At 39.4% G+C, this 23972-nt stretch overlaps 1 protein-coding gene across 6 annotated transcripts in view; it reads left to right on the top strand.

The window, feature by feature from the left end:
* Nucleotides 1-23698, top strand: part of Robo1 (roundabout guidance receptor 1) — a 997953-nt gene extending 974255 nt beyond the window's left edge. For all 6 annotated transcript variants that reach the window (XM_016002158.3, XM_076549102.1, XM_076549101.1 and 3 more), the window contains 5 exons: nt 973-1379; nt 4810-4962; nt 12967-13275; nt 20611-20807; nt 22000-23698. In XM_016002158.3, the coding sequence (XP_015857644.1) occupies nt 973-1379; nt 4810-4962; nt 12967-13275; nt 20611-20807; nt 22000-22014 (1081 nt within the window). In that variant the 3' untranslated portion in view covers nt 22015-23698. The remainder of the gene's footprint in view (nt 1-972; nt 1380-4809; nt 4963-12966; nt 13276-20610; nt 20808-21999) is intronic.
* Nucleotides 23699-23972: the final 274 nt, after the last annotated feature.

Below are 23972 nucleotides of genomic sequence, written 5' to 3' on the forward strand. Positions count from 1 at the left end.
CAGTTGAACACCACCGTTGAAAGGTAGAAATACAGTTAAGCATGAACAGAGAGGTAATATAACACTAAAAAGCAGTAGAGTTTAAAAAGAGTTCATAACCTTCAGTGGAACTCATAAGTGATTAAATCAGAGAAAATTGTTCTTGGATCTCATAGCTTTCCTTAATAGAATAAAGTCTAAAAGCAATTATGGCATATGCTGAATATGTATTTTTTAATCATGAAATTTTGCTGAATGTTGTCAAGATGAATGACTCCATTTGCTCTGAATAGTAGGAGTTGTAACGAAGAAAAGGGAAGAAAAAAAATGTGTGTAGAACAAACTGTTTCAAGATAAGTGTCTGTTACTTTTAATAATAATAAGCAACTGGGAAATATTAGAAAGTCTTTACCACAAATACAATGTGACCCCAAATAAGGATTATCCTCCCCCCATTTTTTAAGTGAATAGAATTAAATGAACAAACATGAGGAGATTTAGAGAACCGAATATCTTTTTGACTTGAATAAAATAATAGACCAGATGTGACAGTGTTAACTGTTAATGGACAGAAGTTTGGAACACCTGGGAGATAGGCCTGTGTGGGGGGAGAGATGGGGAGGGCGGTAATCTTGATTGCACTAATTGGGGTGGAATGCCTCACCAACTATGGGTGATGCCATTCCCTGGATGTGACCCTGGACTATATAAGGAAAGAAAGGCAGCTGGGGGACAGCACCCATCCCTTGCCCTCTGCTTCCTGATTGTGGTACCGTGTCGGTAGCTGCCTCAAGCCCTGGCTGCCTTGACTTCTCTGTCTTGAGAGACTGTAGCTTTGAACTGTGAGTTGGAACACACCCTCTCTCCTTCACATTGTTTTTGTCAAGAGTCGCTGCTCGCCACCATCAGCTTCCACTTCCGGGTAAATGATCCAGCGTTCCGTGTCTTGAGTGGCGCGCTGAGCTGTTCCTCTTTCTTTTCATCTTCCTGCAGGCGGCAGCCCGTGAGTCCCCCTCCGCCACCACGGCCAATCTCCCCGCCGCATACTTACGGCTACATTTCAGGACCGCTCGTCTCCGACATGGATACAGATGCTCCAGAAGAGGAGGAAGACGAGGCTGACATGGAAGTGGCCAAAATGCAAACCAGAAGGCTCTTGTTGCGTGGCCTTGAGCAGACCCCAGCCTCCAGTGTGGGGGACCTTGAGAGCTCTGTCACGGGGTCCATGATCAATGGCTGGGGCTCAGCCTCCGAAGAGGACAACATTTCGAGTGGGCGCTCCAGTGTTAGTTCCTCTGATGGCTCCTTTTTCACTGACGCTGATTTTGCCCAGGCCGTCGCTGCAGCCGCAGAGTATGCCGGCCTGAAAGTTGCTAGGCGCCAAATGCAGGATGCGGCCGGTGAGTCCTCCACACCCTTCACCCAGGGATGTGCCTGTTTGTCACCAACAGTGTCCCCATCATGTGTCCTGTGTGGGGAAAAAAAAAATCCTCCAGTTTTTCTTTCTCTTTTTAGACTGCCTCTAGAAAGCAAGGTTCAACAAGATGACTTGGTTTGGTTATTTTTCAGTTGTTACTAAGACTTTTAAAATGATTTATTATTTCATAAACTCTGTATAAGCTGACTGATGAGAAACAGACTATGCTGTCGGTTATGATAACCATAGCAAATGTACACATGTATGTTTGCATGTATTTCTGCATCTATACACATACATTTTAGGCAATTGATAAAATTTCTCTAAGGTTTAAATATATTCGATAAAATGAACTCTGTGCTACTCTGCACGTATTATAAATGGATTTTACGCAGAAAGTCACTAAAACGAAATTCATTTTGATAGTTATATTTAATTGGCACTTCTGTAAGAGAAAGAAGGAAACAGCCCGTTGGAACACTCAAACCTTTGGGAAGTGGCTCCTTAACCTCTTTTATTGGCCACGCTTACTTGTGATCACAGTTCCTGATGGAAGCTCCATCAGGGAGAAGAAGTGTTGTTGACTCCTGGTTAAACCAGTTGCCGGTTGCGCCGCCCTTCACAGGAGGAAGGCAGGGCGGCAGACCGGCTCAGATCCTGGTAGGTGCTTGTTTCTGTGGCTGCTCACACTGCAGGACAGATGAGGTTGAGAATCCGGCTAGGCCCAGCATCGGGTCTAACCTCCAAGGACCTGGTTCTTTTGACCCATGTCTGCCAGCCAGGCCCTAGTGTATAAAGGTTCCGTGGTCCCCAGAGCAGAAGTACCAGCCTGGAAACCTGCACTCGATATGAAAGTCTGCGGAAGGACATTGCAGATTGAAACTGTAACACCTCTTTATGCTGCTCATCAGTGAAACTGGAAAGATGTTTAAAATGTGCATACATTTTTTTTTTTTTTTTTTTTTTTGGTTTTTCGAAGCAGGGTTTCTCTGTGTAGTTTTGGTGGCTGTACTGGCTCTCATTCTGCAGACCAGGCTGGCCTCGAACTCACAGAAATCCACCTGGCTCTGCCTCCCGAGTGCTGGGATTAAAGGCGTGCGCCGCCGCCGCCGCCGCCGCCGCCGCCACCACCTTCCAGGATGTGCATACATCTTAGAGCATAAGTGTTTCATATTTTTAATCTAATAGTTGGAAGAGCAAATTAATATAAATGCATATTATTTTCCCTTTCCCCATTTCACTGCTATAGCCTAGTATAATGAATGTACTTATTTTTAAATCATTTTTACTTAATTATTCTTCTCAACTCTTACTTAGAGCAGAAATACCAAGAAAATAATTGAAGTTGCAATAAATATCATAGTCTTTGTATAGAATATATATACATATGTGTGTGTCTATGTTGCGCATGGATGTGTTTGTTTGTGTGTGTGTGTGTGTGTGTGTGTGTCTATATTGTGCATAGATGTGTGTGTGTGTGTGTGTGTGTGTGTGTGCTTGTGAGTATAATTGTATCTGTATGTCTATATTTCTGGTAGCCAAGAAAATACAAATAGTTGAGATAAACAATATGAAATGAACATATTTCAGGAAAAGAAAAGATCATCATCAGTCAATTATTGCTGCCGGTTGTCTTAATTTTCACAGTTTAGTAACTGTCACAATGGTAGCTTCCCTTGCTTCCTTGATTTATTGCCCTGATCATTACTTTTTATCAGTATAGAATATATTCATAGATACTTCACTTAAACCACAAGGCCATCTCCATACATTATTCATTGTGTGGAAAAAGATGTTTGATATTTATCAACACATTATCACACCATATGTACTTACTTCAGGCCTATGTTTTCTAAAATTCTTTTTCCCAGTCGCCACTCAATGTAGTAATGTATGCAAACCTAATTAACTTTATTAATAAATAAATAAATAACATCTAATCTATATATGTTTTACCTTAGTTTTTAATCTTCTGTAAAGAAATAAGTACATGAAATTAAGCATCTCAAGCCACTGCTTTCAGATTGCATTAATGGCACGTTTCAGCTCATTAAGTCAACAAAACATAGGAATGATGTTGAAAATTCATCTGTAAGCGACCTTATGCCTCAGGGTCTTTGAGCAGTAGATGGCCTTATACAATGGAATGAAGAATGGTTTCCATCTCCACTCTAATTCTCTATTTTCATGGCTATGTAACTTTAATTGTAATAGTCTCCATCATAGCTAAAGAGAGTTGGCTTGAATATTTTATTGTATTGTAATTTAGTACCACTTCTGGTTTCATTTGGCTCATAATTATAATGAACTAAACATCCACTGACCTCTGCCTATTATAATATTCTTTTCAAGAAATGGTGGTGCTTGTCATGTGACTTGAACTTAATATGAATGGATCACCCAATCACATTGCTTCTCACTTGGCTGCATTAATGTCCATTATTTAACGTGCCTCGGTTAGCACTTCTAAATGTGTTGATTCCAATGTATGTGGCTTCTCTTGTTTATAGCCAGAGGCCATGTCTGATTCCCGGGTCTGTCTGAAGTTCCTTGGGGTTCAATAGGAAGCAGTGGATTTCTGGATGGAATTGCTAGAAGCCAAACTACTGTAGGTCAGCATAGCACTGAAGGCTTCCATTGCCATTCGAGATGAACCACACTGCACCTGTTATAGTATATCATCTTTATACGGGCCAGGGACACTGATGCCATTGAAATGAGCCATGTCTGCTCTGTAAATTAAGTTCGCAGTATCACCGGGTAATGTTGTCTGTCCAAAACTAGCCATCCCCCACACGCTGGAGTCTTGGAGGGGCCACTGAATAGTGAGGATAGACAAATATCTTAAAGCAGAAAAAACACTGAAGTACATTTGGGTAGACTACATACGTGAGCTAGATCAATTTCAGAGTACTTACAAAGAGAATACCCAAGAATATTACTGAGTTATCGGGGTTCTACCTTCAAAGAATGCCATAAACAGACTTAATTGAAATAAGGGTATAATTAATCCAGTGCATTTTTACAACCTGAATTTGTTAAGGAATCTGATTTTTCCTCTTCAAAAAGCAACAAGCACTGAATATATGGTGCAGGAAAACACTAACACTCTTGTTTTAAGAACATTTTAGTGATGATAGTTGAAAAAATAATTGCAGTGTTTCCCTTATGTAAAGATGATCAGGAACTTTAGCAGAAGAAGAATCCTGTGGTTATTACAAAAAGAAAAGGACTAACAGTGCTTTCAGGGTGTTTCCTCCAGTTAACATGAAATAGAGGGGGGAAGCTCATCGTTTGGTGGCTGCTAAGTATGTTTTAAAATTAGGGATGGTTTCTAGCTTGAGTATTCGGCTCTGGCTGTTTCTGTGGTACTGGAATCCAGTGATGAGCCTGCCTCTGGCTTTCCTCCTCAGGCCGCCGCCATTTCCACGCCTCTCAGTGCCCTCGGCCCACGAGCCCTGTGTCTACGGACAGTAACATGAGTACTGCTGTAATCCAGAAAACCAGACCCGCCAAGAAACAGAAACACCAGCCAGGACATCTGCGCAGAGAAGCCTACACAGACGGTAGGTCCATTGAAACAGGTGAAAACATCCCTGAGGCTCGCCATTCCCCTGCTTCTCTGTGGCTAGTGGATGGATGTGTTCGCTGACTTTAGAAACTACATTGACATCCATTAAGAGTAGCCTTATATTACTCACAGGAGTGAAATCCTTCCACGTCTTGTCAACCGTCTTTAGCCTTGGCGCTTTTCAAAATGGCTGGTTAGGAAATTACACGAACATTTTTTAAAGTTTTTATTTTATGGTTTCACACCATGGCCATGACTCTAGTTGATGTCATAACATAGGATTAACCATTGCCAGGTCCACTGATCAAAACTCTAGAGTGTCTCCATTTTCTTCAGTCAATCTTTTAAAAATAATTTCGCACTTCAACAAAGAGCAGTCAATGTACTGGGATAATTTTGGTAACCATAGTGGTTTTATAGTTAGTCTGTGCACCAGAAGGCAGCCACCTCAAATCCTTTTCTTCATGCCGTCACATGCGTTATGGACTGTCGCTGAAGAGGGAACACTTGTCCTCTCAAGGGGGCAGAGGAGGATAATACAAACACTGTGATGTTGTCTAAAGAAAGCCTTTAATGAAAGTGCCTCAGGTGACCCAGCATTTATTAAACCGCCACCACCTTCTCATTTTATAAAACAACCCCTTGGGCTTTATTGGAAATTCATGTAAGAGAAATTCTCTCGGACTCACCCATCTTGTCAAGTTTTCTGAATTTGCTAAAGGGGTCGGGGTGGGGTGGGGGTGGAGGAGCAGGGTGTCACAGGCAGCGTCCCCACCTCCTGGGTGTCCGCAGCCACCATCTGATTAGGGCTTTCCTTCCCAGTCAGCAATTTTTCATAAAGGCCATCATTTGCTATTATCATATGAAAGCTTAATGTTATAGATCGCTATCCAAGGTTATGGGGAGGGGCCTCTTGGAGGTCCTTTTCCCTGTGCATCTTGCCACTTGACAGAAAAATTTAATACAAAGCTCACAGCCTGATGAGCACAAAGTAATTTTGCGATGAGTGGTTGTCCATGCTATTATCTGGAGTTTAGGCGGAGTATTTTTTCTCACTAGCATCCATCTGATACTAGACTGCATTAAATACTGGTGTGACACGGTGCACCTGGGCCTCCTGGCTGCTGCCCAGGACTCGATCATCAGTGCAACTGAGCTGTCCGAATATTATCTGATTTTGAAGGCTTATTACAGTGGCTCCGTGCATGTTTGCCTCCGTGAAGGGACAAACACTAGGTGTAAATCCTCAAACTCTACAGGCCGCCTTACATTTATGGGACCCCTGTAATGGCATTTTACAAGTTTTATTGCTGTTTTATCAATGTTTATTATCTGGAAGACAGGGCTCCTCACTGGAAGGCTGGTCTGACGACAAGCCTAGATGTAAACACATCTAAATTGAACACATATGGAAAAATCTGGCCTAAAACTTTGTGTAGATCTTTCTACCTCTTATTTGTATGTACTTAGAGAGAAGTCTGGCATTGAGTGAGGCCTCCAAACATGCTTGAAATAGTGAAAACTTGCTACATTAGCAAGCACAGCATCACAGTTATATATTATGCCATTCTTGAGAAATCTTAGCTGTATTTGTGTCCTGCCATCTACAGGACTTGTTTTTGATATATGTGAACACTAAATATGAATAGTAACCAATCCTTGAGTATAAAGTATGAAAGGGAATGATGAATCACCAAAATTATTTTTTATTTAACTTCAGGAATACCAAAGAACTAAGAAACAATTGAAACGTGTCATAAAAAGTTAATGTGAAATGTTACTTGGAGTTAGAATAGGTCATTTCACAAAAGTGGTCACGTAAATTGTCAGTGCTTACTACAATGCAGAAGATCGTAGTTTTCTGTAACTCATGTAAATAAAGAATGGAGAAATGAGTCAAGCTGGTTTTAAATTTTAGCTTTATCTTCCCTTCAACATGGGGAATCATCCATCCTTAAGTTATGATTACTAGACTGTTATTTCAATTCATTTCTGAAAATTTCATTGAAAAAGCTGTGTTATTTATACCTCCTAAAATGTACACTAAATATTTAAAACCACAGAATTCAGATCTCTCTTAATGCACTAAACAAAAGAAATACAAATTATCTTACTTATATTCACACACACACACACACACACACACACACACACACACACACACACACTTTATAATAATTCTGGTACTCAAATCCAGGGTTTCCTGCTTCCTCTACCATGATCTATACCCTATCACAATATGTGTATACTCTTGATAGCAGCTATGAAATAGAGATAAAAGTGATTTTTCTCAGAAAACAATTTTATTTAATTATTGTACTGCATTTAGAAAATATATCTGAAGGGCTGAAGAGATGGCTCAGTGGTTATGAACACTAGTTGCCCTTCTAAAGGACACAGGTTCAACTCCCAGCACCCAAATGTCAGCTCACAAATATCTATAAATCTAGTTCCAGGGAATCTGACACCCTCATACAGACATAATGGCTGTAAAACACCAGTGCACATAAAATAAAAATAAATACATTTTTAAAAGAAAATATGTCTGCAGATCATGTTATGGAGAATCCCAGTAACGGATACAGTTTTTTATGCTGTTTTATAAGATTGGTGGGTAGAAGAAAGCATTTGAGTCATCTGTTGTTAAAAATCTGAATTAAGCATATTTGTATAGTATAGAGGAATTGGTATTTTTTTTTTTTTGGTTTTGTTTTTTTGCCTTTTCTGTAAGTGCAGTGTATTGACTGGAATGGATGAGTCCAGTTCTTATGTATCAGTTATGAGAACACTGTCCAAAATGGGTGACATTCTTGAGTTTATAGCATCTTTGCTTTATAAATATCACCCAAACTTCAATTCCTCCAATTGTTTTCTAAAGCATTCAAAGAATAAATGGGACCTCCTTCTGGATCAATAACGTGTAGTTTTTGAGGATCCCTCTTAAATGGTCTATCTGTTGCTTCATCTGTCACAAAACAGTACCACAGACTTTACAATGAAAACAACACCCATGCATTTCCTCAGAGCTCTGGAGGGTAAAGTCCAAGACTGAGTTTGGAGCAGGGCTGCAACCTTCGGAGACGTTCCCTCCTGTGACTTTTACCTGACTCCCCTTGGTCTGTAATTGTTCTCTAAACCCTTTTTATATGAGCATTAGTCTTATTGGATTAGACCCCATCTAGTAAACTCATTTGAATTTTATTGCTTTTCAAAAGACTCCAGATACACTTACGGTCTGAGATAGTGGGGGTTGTGACTCTGAGTGTAGTTTTTTTTTTTTTTTTTTTTTTTTTGGTTTTTCGAGACAGGGTTTCTCTGTGTAGCTTTGCGCCTTTCCTGGAACTCACTTGGTAGCCCAGGCTGGCCTCGAACTCACAAAGATCCGCCTGCCTCTGCCTCCCGAGTGCTGGGATTAAAGGCATGCGCCACCACCGCCCAGCCTGAGTGTAGTTTTGGCAAGGACATAATTCACAGCACAAGAGCCCACCAGCCCTTCCAACCTTGTGGCCATGTCTTGCCCTGTAGGTAAATATAAGGCTTCATGAACACCCAGGGAACACTCGCCTGCAAAGCAGAGTCCGAATCCTCCAGTTCTATGAACGAGACTGATTATTTATTTATTTATTTCGAGTTTGCCACCCTCAAGTTTAACCCAGATGGAGGATAGGATTAAAATATATGAATATTTATTAGCGGGAGTCTTGCGGAGTTAGAGTACATTTCTAGAACCTTCTAATAGACTCTTCCCTCCCCCGCTTTTCAACCTTCCAAATACATTTGCATATTTGATTTAAAAGCCAAATCTATAATATTTCTTCAGTCCTGCTTTTCATAAATTATAAATTCACCATCCTCTTTAGAATGATGTTATTTTGACTTGATTCTTCATTAATTACCAGGTCTTGGAACTTTAAGCAGTTACGTAAATAGAGCATTGACTCTGTCTAGCAAGTTAATGCTGCTCTGGCAGGATTCGTTCCTATATATTACTTTATATGAGGGACATTTTCTTATATGGGGAGTCTTGTAAAAGGGGAAGGTGTTAATAAGAGTAGACAAAGAGAGACTGAAGAGATGGATGAGAGGTTAAGAGTATTTGCTGATCTTGCAGAGGACCTAGGTTCAGTTCTCATCACCCACGTGGCAGCTTTAAATAATTTAAATAATTTGTAACTTCAGTTCCAGGTGATGCACCACCCTTATTGGCCTCCAAGGATACCAGGCATACGTGTGATACTCATACATACATGCAGGCAAACATGGCCAAAAATAAAAGTGAACTAAATCTTTTTTATAAGATTTTTATAATTCTAATTCCCTAGTTTTTTAAAATCCACTTCAAACTAATACATAAGTTGGGGTAAAGTGCAATTCACCGATAAGGGAAATAGAGAATTGTTCATATGAAAGTAACCTCGAGTTTAGCTTCATAATCATTTCATAATACCTTAGAAAGAAGATTTCATTTAGAAATCTGTTTATGTGGCATATCAAACCTGCTAACATTTCTCTCATTTAGGTTCAGTGACAATTATTTGCAGGGAGTTACTATTCTTAGCAAGGTCACTTAGTTCTCTTTTTGACTGGAGTTGTTGACAACCTCTGTCCGGAATATCCAATAGTATGTTTCCTTTTGAACTTCAGATTCCCAGGACGCTGTTTGATCCTAGGATAACAGTAAGCATAGCCCCCGATACCCTGATGAGCCTGGAGAGCTTATTGTTTAGTGAAAGTGACAGTCTCTAGTGTTTGAGAAAGTGTTTGCAGTTGGTGTATGTTTATAGCCAGCAGCAGAACAGAGTGGGTACACAGACCCTCAGGGCCTTTGCCTGCGTGGATGCTTTGGATTCGCTTCTCCTCCTCTGTTCTCATCCCCAGCTTCAAGCCACTCTGCGTTGCATCCCACGGTTCACACCACAGATTAAAGTTGATGGTTGAACTCTTTCTTGTCTTCTTCACTTTCGATTTGTGTGTGCAATACAAAACAGCAGCAACAACAGCAACAAACACCATATTATATCATATTATATATAAAATAACAAATACTGCAAAAATTCCATTGCAGCAGTCACCAAAGGGGAATATCCATGCAGGAATGACTGCCTATGTGTGGGACAAATGCAGTACTTGGGATTCTAGAATTAGATGGAAATTTTGCTGTTGTCTATACTTTGGCCACATATGTGTTGAGACTGTTAGCAAGACGATATTACACAATAAGCTGTGAAATATAGTAACAAAACCTTTTGCATTGTTTTTGGGTTTGTTTGTTTGTTTGTTTTTGAGACAGGGTTTGTCTGCACAACCCTGGCTGTCCTAGAACTTTTTGTAGTCTAGGTTGGTGCTGGCCTCAAACTTAGAGATCCACCTGCCTCTGCTTCCAGAGTGCTGGGATTAAAGGCGTGTACCACCATGCCTGGCTACATCGTGTTTTGTTTTGTTTTCTTCTTTTAGAATGGATTCCTAAAGAAAATAGCAAATAGTCAAATCATAGTTCAAACTTTCTTCGTTTAGAGTCAAGTACAGTTTATCCTGATGTCATAGTTTCAGCCTTTGGTGTCAAAAGAAAACTAGTTTTTAAAAGATCTCCTTTTTGTTAAAAGGGGGAAAGAGAGGTGGTTCCTTTTATAAATAAATGTGTACACAAATGCATATATAAATATACAAATAAATGAGAGATCCTACATTAAACTAGCACTCTTCAGTTCTTTCATTTAGTATCATAGTAAGAATCTTTAAAGTTCGTTCTGACTCTGGTGGTGTTTTGAGAGAAGGTCTTACGTAGGCCAGACTGGCCTGCGCCTTGTTGTGTAGTTGAAGAGGACCTTGAATTCTCATACATCTGCATCCGGAACACTGTGATCACAGGCATATGCCTCTGTGCCATGCTATATTTGGTGCTCAGGATCAAACCCTGGACACTGTGCATGCCGAGCAAGCATTCTCACTACTAACTAATCTCTAAGTCCTTCAAGGTATAGTTTCAATATTCAAGAATTTCTCATAAAAATGTTAATTAGTAGACCACTGTTAATGTCAGTAAAAGATCTGTAAATGACCTGTATGTTCCTCTGTGGAGAATAGCTAACTAATGATGCATTTATTGAACAAAACATTATACAAGAAAAGAATTTATTCACTTGGAGAAGTGTACGATTATTACATGGTTGGGAAAAGGAGACATGATACAACTCATGTTAGTAAAAATGCAAGGCTGTTTGTTTGTATATGATACTTTTTATTAGATTACCACCTACAGATAGATACATACTATCCATAGCTCCATATAACTGTTTCATATAGAACCTGACTATAGATAGTGCTCCCTTGAGTCATGTGACTCATCCCAGTTTTGTTATATAACAGTAATTGGGGAAGTGGGCTATAGAAAACTGTTTAAACTAGTCACTCTTCATAATCCATACTTGTGACTGAAATTGAGATGAGGAAATAAAAGATGTATTGGCATGTCTCAATTCTAATATGACTTTGACATTTTTACTATGTAATTTTTTACCATGAATACTAATATTATACTAAGTATCTTTTAAAATATTTTATGAATCCTTTTAGTTTTTTTTTTAATGTTACCTTTCAAATATAGAAAACATTGTTCTACCTACAGACATGACTGAGTGTATAGTAATGTTGATTCTTCTTTCTCTGATTTTGGCTGCTCTTAAAATGTGCATTGTACACATAACTATTTTTCCTTTCTGTCTGGATTCTCTGAAAGCCCCTTCTGTTCCCTTTCCTAAAATTGAACTCATACATCTTTACAAAAACTCTTTCTCATTGCTACACTCAACACCTACAGAGATGTTTTCACACCTACTAGTAAACTATGACTAAGGCCCTGGGAATCGTCTCTGATTACTTCCCCTCCCCAGTACTATATTCTATGATTGATCATTAAGTAATACTAATTTTCTTCCTTAATCACTCAGATGAATTCTCTGCTCTCCTTTGAACTTACTCCATTGTAATATTTCATCCCCTATCTTTGCATATATAGACTATTATAGTATCCTCTTAGTCTCCTGGAATAAAATCCCTTTTATTGTAATCCATCTATCACACTACAGTCTAGCCCTTCCTTGAAAAGTTGTTCATATTATGTTAACTTACCAAACACTATTAAGTGTATTTCTCTTTATTCATGGAATGTTTCTAAGAATCACTTTTATGAACTGCAGTACTGCTTAAGAATAATGCACTTTCTAGATTTTCAACAATATGTGTAGTTTCATTTTGGAATACATTCATGATGTAAAGACTTTAAGTTTATATGGTTTATAAAAATAATGCTTGAAATTTAACTACTAGATGATATAGGTATACATATAAAATAAGAAATTAACCTACATTTCTACCAATAATTATCTGGTTTAAAATGCCTGGGTACAGGGTGAAGAGAGGCCTTGATTGAACTGTAGATACATGTGATCAAATGAAATAAGAAAAGAACAGTAAAGTTCAGATTAAGAATCTAAGGGCATTAGTCTTTGGTCTGATAGTAAGCAGCTTTGATATCAGAAAATAAGTTAAAAATCTATGAAGCGCTTTTTACCTACAAATTAAGAAGGGATTTAGGCCAGATTAGCGATGGCAGTTAAAATTTAAGTGCCAGCTTTAATCAGTTTGAAGAGGTTGCCTAAAGATGTAAGAGAATATTCATCCAGGACCTTGGAAAGTATGCTGAAATCAAAGAGGAAGCTGTGCTGCTTGGAGTAGGGAAAAATTATAATGCATATGCACAGTAGAGGCTAGCCCCGTAGTAGATAGTCTCCAAGTCCTGAGTCTGTCATTCAATTTTTCTATGCTTGGATGATGATAAATATTAAAGTTATCAGTCTTAATTGTTGTCAGCTTCAATTGCTCTAGTCCATGTAAAGTACAATATTTCCAAAACTGAATGTGACTCCAATGGTAAACCTACTTTTGACCATTTTCGAATTTCGACCTGTCAGATCTCACACCTTCAAAATATTCCCTTTAGATCTTCCACCCCCTCCGGTACCACCACCTGCTATAAAATCGCCCACTGTGCAGTCCAAGGCTCAGCTGGAGGTACGGCCTGTCATGGTGCCCAAGATCGCCTCTATAGAAGCAAGAACAGACAGATCATCGGACAGAAAAGGAGGCAGTTACAAGGCGAGAGAGGCATTGGATGGACGACAAGTCCCTGACCTGCGAACAAACCCAGGTGACCCCAGAGAAGCACAGGAACAGCAAAATGAAGGGAAAGGACGGGGAAACAAGGCGGCAAAGAGAGACCTTCCTCCAGCCAAGACGCACCTGGTCCAAGGTACTGGTTTTCCAAACAGCAGACAAACACAGAATCCCATAAGCTTTCGAGACGTGCATAGGCTTTCTGTGGCTATATTAAAAAGAAGTATGATTAAGACCTTTCTAACAGTGGGGTGAGAATGTACTGAGCTTATTTAATACAATTGTTTCCAGTCCATGACATCACACAAAGTTCTTTGAAGAGATGCCACATGAATTGAATTTGAGTTTTTCATTAGATTTTTAAGGGAAATCATGCTTTCAGCAGAGTAAACAAGGAGGCTGTAGCTATCAGATAAAGGAAGTATATGGATAAAAAGTGAAGAAAGCTTGAAAATAAATGTTTGATGATCAACCGTTTCCAGTTTTTGGAGAATAGGACCAGGGATCAATAGCTAAAGACAAATCTAGAAAAGTGACCAGATTGGAAAAGCTAAGGATGCCATGAGAAAGAATTTTAGATGTATTATATCGGCAGCAGGGAGCCATTTTGCTAGGGATGAGGAAGAGAGGGTAAGAGAACACATGTAACATGAAATGCAGAAAGGTGACTATTTGATGGGAGGAAGGGACCTCCCCAGAGGCTGGTCAGAGGCATGAGAGAGGAGAGTCGGAGGAGGAAGGTGAATCTGAACAAAGTGTGAGGACACATATGTATGCAAATACCACAGTGAATCCTGTTTCTTTGTATGCTAACTTTAATTTTTTTAAAAAAGACTTTCAAGTAAGGAATGATGTAATGTGATTTGTGGCTTCGAAGAATAACTACCAGCCCAGGACAGTGAAAGGGGAGACTGAAATGTCAGGTGTGATATTACAGTAATAATCTAGGTATAAAAGGTAAAGTGAGTTAAAATAACATCAAGGAAATGTAAAAATAGCCAATATGGGCAGGTCATAGGTAGGCATGGTAGCACTATACAACCAGTAAATGTTAAAATATTATAGCAAGTCATTTTCTGTCCCACCAGCCAGCTCCCAAATAACCACAAGGAGACTTATTATTAATTATGAAAGCTCAGCCTATAGCTTAGGCTTGTTCCTAACTAGCTCTTATAACTTAAATTAGCCCAGTTCTATTATTTTACGTGCTGCTACGTGGCTCATGCCTTGTTACCTCATCTCCTGCATGTACTGCTTCCTCTGCATCTGGCTGGTGACTCCCCGCGTCTCTGCCTTTCTTCTTCCCAGCATTCCCTCTGCCTCAAAAATCCTGCCTAGCTATTGGCCATTTAGCTTTTTAATTAAACCAATCACAGCGACATATCTTCACATAGTGTAAAGGAATATTCCACAGCAACATATAAGTTTGAACAATACCGTAAAAAAGGGAGTTATTTGGAAAGTTACTCTGAGGCCCTGTGTGTCAGTTGTGCTAGCCAAATTAAAACGAGAAATGCATAGATGTCATAAGGAGGGTGCGCTTGTTTTATTTTTGCTTAGATGCTGACTGTAACATAGACACGAATACAGTCATTAAGAGTAGAAAAAAAACTGAATTAAAAGATCAGGAGAAAGGGATGGAGTAGAAGTGAATTTTAGAGCAAGCGGTGCTGAGGTAACGACTGCCTGAATTATAAAGATCCAGTGTCAGTAGTGAGACATGGTAAATGTTTACGAATCCGTCCTCTAGGAGGAAAAACAAAACAACACCTATGCTGTAGCCGGTTGGTCACCTCTGCTGGATGAACGTTTCCCAAAGCTAAAAATCCAGCTGCTAGCATGAAGCCAGTGCATACAAACCTAGACATGAATGAGTGCAGCTACATCCCAGTGAAATGTCCCCAGGTGTCAGGATTAGTCTACGAGTGGAAGAGAGTCCACATTCTGTAAAGCACACTGAAATTGTCCACTCTGAAGACAAAGCCGTCATGATAGCTAAGACATGAAAAATAGTATTCTATTCCCAGCATTTTAACCAGTTGTGGATCTCTGTAATAGTCTCCATCACTAGTAAAAATATGCATCTTTGATGAGAGAGGAGAGGAGTCACTACCTATGACTATAAGGATGAGCATTTAGAATATGGTTAGACATTACGTTAGCTTCAGAGAATGGCGGCAGAAGGTTCTGTTCTAAGCTCTGTACCATCCCCAGCTACAGGCAGTTGGCTAGGTTTACAGTCTCAGGTAGGCATTCCCTCACATCAGACAGGCTTTAAGTCCAAGTAAACCAATGTTGGTTATGCCAAAGATCCAAGTCCCACTCATGCATCATCGGGGATATCTTGCCGGGCCAGTCATTGTGGTTTGTAAGCATTACCGCGGGGTAGGACTACCCCAGTTCATGTTCAAGACAAGCCCTGCACCTAAAGCTGAAGAAACATCACAGAAGAGGGGCGGGAATAAGTGTAAGATCCAAGTGACCAGGATGTCTACTGCTATGTAGTGCACCCTAGACACCAAAGAGAAAAATGTACTCATGAACTTTCAACATTATGCATGAAAAAGATGAACATAATGTTACCAGCAGTTGACATGCCAATATGGATAGGGTATTTTCCATAAGGTCTTATCCCTAAATAAAGAGCTACAGGTAGCACAAACAGGGGGAGGGAGGGGGGAAGGGGGAGGGGGGAGTGGCACACACCTTTAATCCCAGCACTTGGGAGGCAGAGGCAGCCTGGTCTACAAAGCTAGTTCCAGGACAGCTAGGGCTGTGTTTCAGAGAAACCCTGAGTCAAAAAAACAGAAACGAGAGAGAGAGAGAGAGAGAGAGAGAGAGAGAGAGAGAGAGAGAGAGAGAGAGAGAGAGAAACTATAGGTGGCCAATGACTACAGAGAGAGAGAATCAATTTCCTCCAAGGAGGAGTTTCCACATAAGTTGTCCAATCCCAAATGATTGGTCCTGAACACATGTGCAGATAAGCAATACTAAACAGACTCAGTGGGTTCTCTGTGTGTGTGTGTGTGTGTGTGTGTGTGTGTATGTGTGTGTGTAACAATAATAATTTTTTAAAAAGAGGTCATGAATTAGGGAAGAGGGCAATGGGAAGAGTTTGAAGAAGGGAGTGATGTAGTTGTGTTATACTCGTGTATGAAATTCTAAAAATAATTTTAAAAATAGTGTCCTAGGATTAGAAGTAGATGGATGGTAGAGTGCTTACCAACAGAGCCTTGAGTTCAGTGTTAGCATCATTCACACACACACACACACACACACACACACACACACACACACACACACACACACACACACACCTAGAAAGAATGGAGGTAAGAAACACAATTGGACTGTGAAATGACATAGCAATTAAAGCATGAGGACCGGAATTCCGATGCCCAGAACCAGTGATAAATGCGGGATGGGCATGTCAGTCCACCTAGAATTCTAGCTTTGGAATGCAGAGGCAGGAAATGTTAAGAGCAAGCTGGCTAGCAAGTCTAGTCATCAGCGAGCTCTGGGTTTCACCAAGAGACCCTCCTCAATAAATAAGAAGGAAGAGTGGAGGGAGATGATTCCAGACATCAATCTCGGGCATCCATGTGAATGCACACCCACAAACGTACACACATACATACACTCACACATGTAAACCATGTGTATCACACATGAGAAAGTGGCAAGAGGAAAAAAGTGCTAGACATGGCTGCATGTATGTACAGCATATGACCAGTACCCCCCAAAAGAAAGAAATATGAAACATTACAAGGTGAAAGTTTGATATAGTCTAATGAAAAAAGAAAATTTTAGAATGTGTCATCCATGATTACTGTTTTTGACTGCAGTAGTCAGAATAGTAGCCAGAACTTTTAATTGCAAGAATAGAACTGTTAATTGCAGAATAGAAGCCAGACTGGAGAACTGAAGAAGGCGTGGAAATCTGGAAAGGAACGTGTATTAGTCACCTCCATATTTCTGTGGCCAAAACAACTGATAAAATCTCTTATGGGAGGCAAGATTTATTTTGGTTCACACTGCAGAGAGCACATGGCAGAGAGGTATGGTGGTAGGAATGTGATATGGAGCGGGGAGCAGAGCAGAAATCAGGAGCACATAGAGTACTTGAAGAGACCCACCACCACCTCAGTTGAAGTAATTCTACCAACCTATCCATCCTTCCATGGGTTCCCCAGCCTCCCAGAATAGCACTGCCCAATAGGGAAGCTTTCAAACAGGAGCTTGGGAGACATTTCACATTCAAACAGGAAGTGGTGAGCAGGAATTCCAATCAGAAGGTTAAGATGAGAAGGCTTGCGTAAAATTTGTCAAGAGAAAGGATTAAAAAAACAAAGATTAAAAACCTGGGCAGTGGTGGTACACACCTTTAATCCCAGCACTCAGGAGGTAGAGGCAGGTGGATCTCTGTGAGTTCAAGGCCATCCTGGTCTACAGAGGGAGATCCAGTACATCCAGGGCTACACAGAGAAACCCTGTCATGAAAAACAAACAAACAAACAAAAAGAGTAAATGAAAAGGTAAAAGAAAAGAATGATAGAGGGGGCAGGAGGGAGTGATGGAGGAATTAACATGAGAAATGTACTCAGACTTTTATTGTGTTTTATTAGAGTCTATTTTCAGCAAGACTTGTAATCAGTCAGTTGCTCTGTGTGTTCACTAACTTTCTTGCAGCAGGAAGGGTGGTTCCTCTTTGTTCTGGGACCAAAGGGGGACGCGTGCTGCAAAGTTGGACTTGGACGTCAAGTGCAGCTCCAGAACTGTGCCTTTAACACGAACACTGTCGCCATGTGACTGTGGAGTCCTTGGTAATATCAGCCTGTTAGCTTATCCCTGGCCATTAAAGCCAAGCTGATCTAGCACTAAACTTTTGACTCCTGGCCCTCCCTGTGTTCCAAGCAGTGATTCATACACTGAAGACCATGATGTCAGTTATGGACTTCATGTCTGGCCAGGCAGTAGGACCACTAAGAGGGATGCTTGAGGAGAAAGCTGCAAGGCAACAAAGAGCTTGGTGTGACAGAATCAGAGCCAAGAGGAAAAGGAGTTTAAATCCATCCTCGGAAATGTACTAAGTAGATGTTACATTATAAAATTATTTCTGTCTATAGAGCTAAATTGCAAACTGTTAATACAGAAATAAGGAAACTTAGCCCATGACATGCACTTAGCTGATCCAGTCATTATGCTTTGATTTTCCAGATTTTTATTTGAACCATAACCCTGCGTGTGTATATCATTAAATTATCATTGCTAAGCATTGCTGTAATTTTCACCTTCTTGATTCAATTTACATTATTTATTTAATGAGAGAGGCACCCTGATTTACATATGAAATGAATGGATATTTTTAATTAAGGAAAGTGCTTTTCTAAACTTGAAGGTCTGATCCTTTGTGCTGACATTTACCTCCATTTGATTTATTTCTACACATATCAAACACCCATTGTGCTATATTTATAGTAATAAGTCTTCAGATGTCCCATTGTGCTGTATTTATAGTAATAGGTCTTCAGATGTCTCTAAGGCTCAACTTTGACCTCAAGAACCTTGTAGTCACACACACACATGTGCTCACACATACAGGAGAAAATATCAGGACACTGACATTCCGGAGGCACTCTTTTTCACACTTAAACGTAAAACACATCCTAAGAAGAGAGATAAGGAAGTGGGGAGGTGCTGAAAGCTAAAAGAATAGTATTGTTGCACTTGACTAAGAACTGAGAGAAGTCGGAGCTATAAGGACTGAAATGTGGTTAGCCCTGTCTTAACTTTCTCAGTTTTATAGTGGCAATGTAGATTTCACCATTACATCTCATCAGCAGAGTGAATAGGAACTACCACTGCCAATTTTGAGCCAGTTTGCCTTTTAAGAAGGTTGTCTGTTCAGCAAGGAAAGAAGGAACATATTGATTCCTGAGGAGAATAGGGTTAAGGCAGAGTTCTTAGCCAGAGAGATTTGAACATACTGTCATTTGACGAAATGAAAAGTCACCAGCAAGAAACAGGTTTAAGAAGATATAGGTGAAAAGAGATTACAGATGAAGAGAAAACTCCCAAGAGTCAGAACTGTGAATTGAGGCAGTGATGGGAAGAATGAGAAGAACAAGGGGCCATTGAGGATTGTGACTGGCTTCCTAAGTACACAGTCTCATGTCTCCCAGGAAGAGACTGTGGTCATGCAATGATGGAGAAACAATGGGGATCTGGGAGGGAACTTTGATCCTCTCCTAATCTTCTGCTGGAGAGAATATCAGTGGACCCAGGAGAAATCAAGCTTCACTCAGGCAGTGTGGATAGGGAAGGAATGAAAGAAGCAGTGGGGGGCTGACAGGGCAGGGGAGAGTAAGCAGAAGAGGGTTTGTTTTGTTTTAATGGACTTAACGTCCAGAGTATAGACAGGATATGGAGGGAAAGTGATCAATTAAATAATTCAGCATCAGTAAACTTAGAGTTGTAAGGAGATCGAAATTCAGGAAATAATTCACTATTGTGCTACCTTAGTTATTTTTCTATTGCTTCGAAAAGACATACGGTCAAGACAACTAATAGTAGATACCATTTACTGGGGGCTTACATTTCAGAGGGTGAGTTCAGGACCATCACGGTAGGGAGCATGGCAGCAGGCAGGCAGGCAGGGTGCTGGAGCTGAGAGATTACATCACATACAAAAGTGCAAGGCAAAGAAAGAGGTAATGGGGAATGGCTAGGCTTTTGAAACCTCAAAGCCCATCCTCAGTGTCACACCTCCTCTAACAAGGCCACACCTCCTCGTCCATCCCAAACAGTTCCACCAACAGGGACCAAGCATTCGACTATTTGAGACTGTAGCGGCCATTCTCATTCAAACTACCACAAGTGCCTTAGCGTTTGAAGTCACTTTCTGAGATTCAGAGTTCAGTGGTACAAATACATTGAGGTTGGTTTCTCAATAGGGAGAGTCTGTCACCAAGCTTAACAAGTATTGGGAAATGACTTCTTCCTTCTAACTCCTTGTAAGAAGACCTTCTTTACATAGTGATTTCACTGTTTTGTCTTTGTTCATATTATAGCTCCTTTAAGCACAGTGTCTACTATCACTTTGGGGGAGAGGGTTGTGGCAGTAGAAACTAAATTAGCTGAGATCACATGATGAATAACGTAATTGGAAGTCAATTGATTCCACATTTGACTTGTCTCCTTTAATGGCCTTGGTCCCAAGTGAGTTTGAGATGGACACAGGTTTATGAGTGGAGTCAATCCAAGTCCCTAACCAATACATGGAAAACAAGACTTGTTATTTTCATTTTTAAAAAGCAGCCCTGCATTATTCATTCTGCCTGTAGTGTTCATACTTACGCCTTAGAATCACTCATGTGTGTCTATCCAGGATTGCAGATAGACAGAAATGGCAAGTTATAAGGTGAAAGTGTTCCATCTTATCCACATGCTCTCATTGTATTTCTTTACACAGAGGATATTCCACCGTACTGTAGACCTACTTTCCCTACGTCAAACAACCCCAGAGATCCTAGTTCCTCAAGCTCAATGTCATCACGAGGATCAGGAAGCCGACAAAGAGAGCAAGCAAACGTAGGTCGAAGAAATATGGCAGAAATGCAAGTTCTTGGGGGATATGAAAGAGGAGATGATAATAATGAAGAATTAGAGGTATGCCAAATCTTCCCCACATTTTAAAACATTAAACTGTAGTTGTGATGTCAGCCCTTGAAATTATGAACATCTGTCAGCATACAGACATATAACTATTTTGTTACAAAATTCCTGTGTCCTAGGCACCTGAAGTTCTGTGAACTGAAGAATTTTCCTAGAAGGCATTTCATAATTTTAAATGTTGATGGTGATGTCCTTTTAGACCTAAAATTCATATTCTTTCACATATTTCCAAATAACAAAATATATATGACAGAATACAAGTTGAGAAATATCTTGGTCTGATATAATTTGTAGTACCATATGAAACCTCACTGAGGTGGGAGTTATTATATGAGCATTTATTTTAGTATCTTATTATCTGTCACCAGGCTTAATTTGACTGACCTTCCAGTCAATTTTTCTTACACCTTCACTGTTCTGGAAAGGAGCCTGGCCAGAAGAGGAGCTCTGTCTAAGTCAAATAAATGTCTTTTCCCTTCTTTGTATCTAGGAATAATATACAAGATATAGTTGGAAGCCATTTTAAAAGTCCTTTCCCCATGAAATTTAGTATGTTTTCTTTAGCTAATAAAAAGTAACTGAAAGACTAATTTGTTTCTTTATAAATATGTTTAATCTCAAGTAGATGTTAAATGAGTTTGAGAGTCTGCCTTCAAAATATAAGAAGCAATGTTATGAAATCATGTGTAACTGAATACCATATGCATCTTGTGTTGAAATCTTATGGTTTGGAATAAGAAAAACTTCTCCTACAAATGCTGCCAGACTATTAGTAAATTTGTAAGGTTTTTTTTTTTGTTTTGTTTTGTTTTGTTTTTTTGCCTTTTAAATAGAAGAACTTTTAGAGGGGGCTGAAAGATCTTTGCCATTAAATCTAGAATTTAAAAATGATAGTCAGAATTAAAATGGAGAGACGGTGCTGAGGAGCAGTGGGGAGGTAGAGCACTTCTCCTTGCTCAGAACCCTGTGCCCTGCCCTGTGGCATCTAAGTATGGTACAGAGCAGTTGGGTACTTGTGTGAGGGTAGGATTTGCAATAAAGACTAACTAAAGTTGAAAAATGAATTCGCTGTGATGAACGTTTCCCAACAAATGAATGAAGAAAACACAGACAATGAATATAAATAAGCATAGGACAATTACCTTTGGATTCGTTTTTGAACTGAACAAAAATTTCTCTCTTATAGGAAACCGAAAGCTGAAGACAACCAGAGAGGCGTATGATATTAATGTGAAATCATCGCTCCAGATGCCTCACGTCGGATGACACACAATGCCAGATGAAGTGTTCCGTGCAATCAGAATGTACAAATTGTCATTTTTATTCCTCCTATTGGGATACCATTTTTTAAAAAATGTCTTGGGTTTTTATTGTTGCTGATTGATTGTCTAAGCCTTGATGAACCTCCTCCCTCTTCCCTCTCGCCGTTGCGAACGTTCCACTTGACTTCCAGCAAGAGAAGTGTCTTGACTGCTTGCTTCAGCCATCAGCCAGCAAGAAAGAGCAGAGCAGTTCTTTTGCATTTTGCCCCTGAGATATGGCATTGCACTGCTTATATATCAAGCTAATTTATAGCAAAATATTGATCAAACATACCAAGGTGATGATCCTCATGCCAAGGGCTCTCAAAATATAATAGTTCTATGACCAACTGCTAATGCCAATTAAAGCATCCTTCATTTTACATGATTTTAAGGTCAGTCTTTCATATCACCCTTTGCTGGGAGAAACTAAAAACCTATCAAATACAGAACTACAGATAATTTGAATGGGGTAGACGCATTGTAAATATATACTCTTTGCAACTCCTGGTGGTACTTTTACTTTGTCTTCATTGCAATCAGTGAAATCTATTCTTCTTGGAAATGTACTTTTGGATAAGTAGGGCTAAGCCAGTTGGACCTCTGGTTATCTGGTCATTGTTAGAAGTAAGCCTAGCCAAAAATCTTGTTCTATTTTTCAATCAAAAAGCAACTACAAATGCACATTGCAAGCAAGTGGATGTTGTTAATGACCAATTGAGTAAGGACATCCCTATCTTAACTGGCCTCAATTTCTTCTGGTAGTGTCAGTTCAACTTTCAGAAGTGCCACTTAAGGAAGTTTGTTTGATTTTGTTGTTGTTGTTCTTGTTCTTGTTTTTGTAATGCACTGTTTTTAATCTTTTTTTTTTTTTTTGGTTTTAAAAGCACAATCACTAAACTTTATTTGTAAACCATTGTAACTATTAACCTTTTTTGTCTTATTGAAGAAATGGTTGAGAAGTGTTTTTAACCTGTTTTGTTAATGCCCTGTGTTTGTATTTGCAATATTTGAATGATGACAGCTGGTGAAGTCATGTACAGACTTTATTGTGGGCTGTGAACCAAATGGTTCCAATGTTTCCTGGACTTTAAGAAAAAAAAAAAAAAAGAAGAAGTGTTAAGTTTGTTGTGGCCAATGTTGAATCTTATAAGATTTCCTTAGAAGCTCATCAGAGGCATTCCTACTTAGAATTGCCAAGTGATGCTCTCTGACTGTAGAGTTTTATGATTTTTTTGACATTATATGGATTTCATTGACTTTATAATTGGTGCTATTTGAAGAAAACAAAATGAACCTTTAGTCATACATAGGTATCAGGCCTGACCCCACAAAGCCAAACAAAACTAAACCACAAAAAAAGGCTGGTATTCACCAAAAACTAAGTGTGTTCATGTAGGTAATTTGAAAAAGTCCCATAGAAAGGGTGTGCAGTACTAAGGGAACAATCCATGTGATTAATGTTTTCATTATGTTCATGTAAGAAACCTCTTATTTTTAGCCATAATTTTGCATACTGAAAATTCAATAATCAGAAAAGTAATTTTGTCACATTATTTATTAAAAATGTTCTCAAATACATCATTCTTTCTTGTGTTGATTTTTTCCATTGTGATTATCAGATTTATTCCATTAAATCACAGAGTTGTTTTGTCTTAACATTTCACCACTATATTATCAAAAGAATAAAAGTTCTCAATTTGTTTTATGAGCATGCAGGTTCTGCTTGTAAGCAAATCTTCTCATTTCAAATGTGTAGGATAAATGGAAGATGAATCTTAAGTTGAAGTTAGCTGTGTGACTCAGAGACTAACTCTGGGAGACATGTGGTTTTTGTTTAGATATGTGTGTCTGAATT

The sequence above is a fragment of the Peromyscus maniculatus genome, chromosome 12 (genome assembly GCF_049852395.1).
Source record: "Peromyscus maniculatus bairdii isolate BWxNUB_F1_BW_parent chromosome 12, HU_Pman_BW_mat_3.1, whole genome shotgun sequence".
Taxonomy (NCBI): domain Eukaryota; kingdom Metazoa; phylum Chordata; class Mammalia; order Rodentia; family Cricetidae; genus Peromyscus; species Peromyscus maniculatus.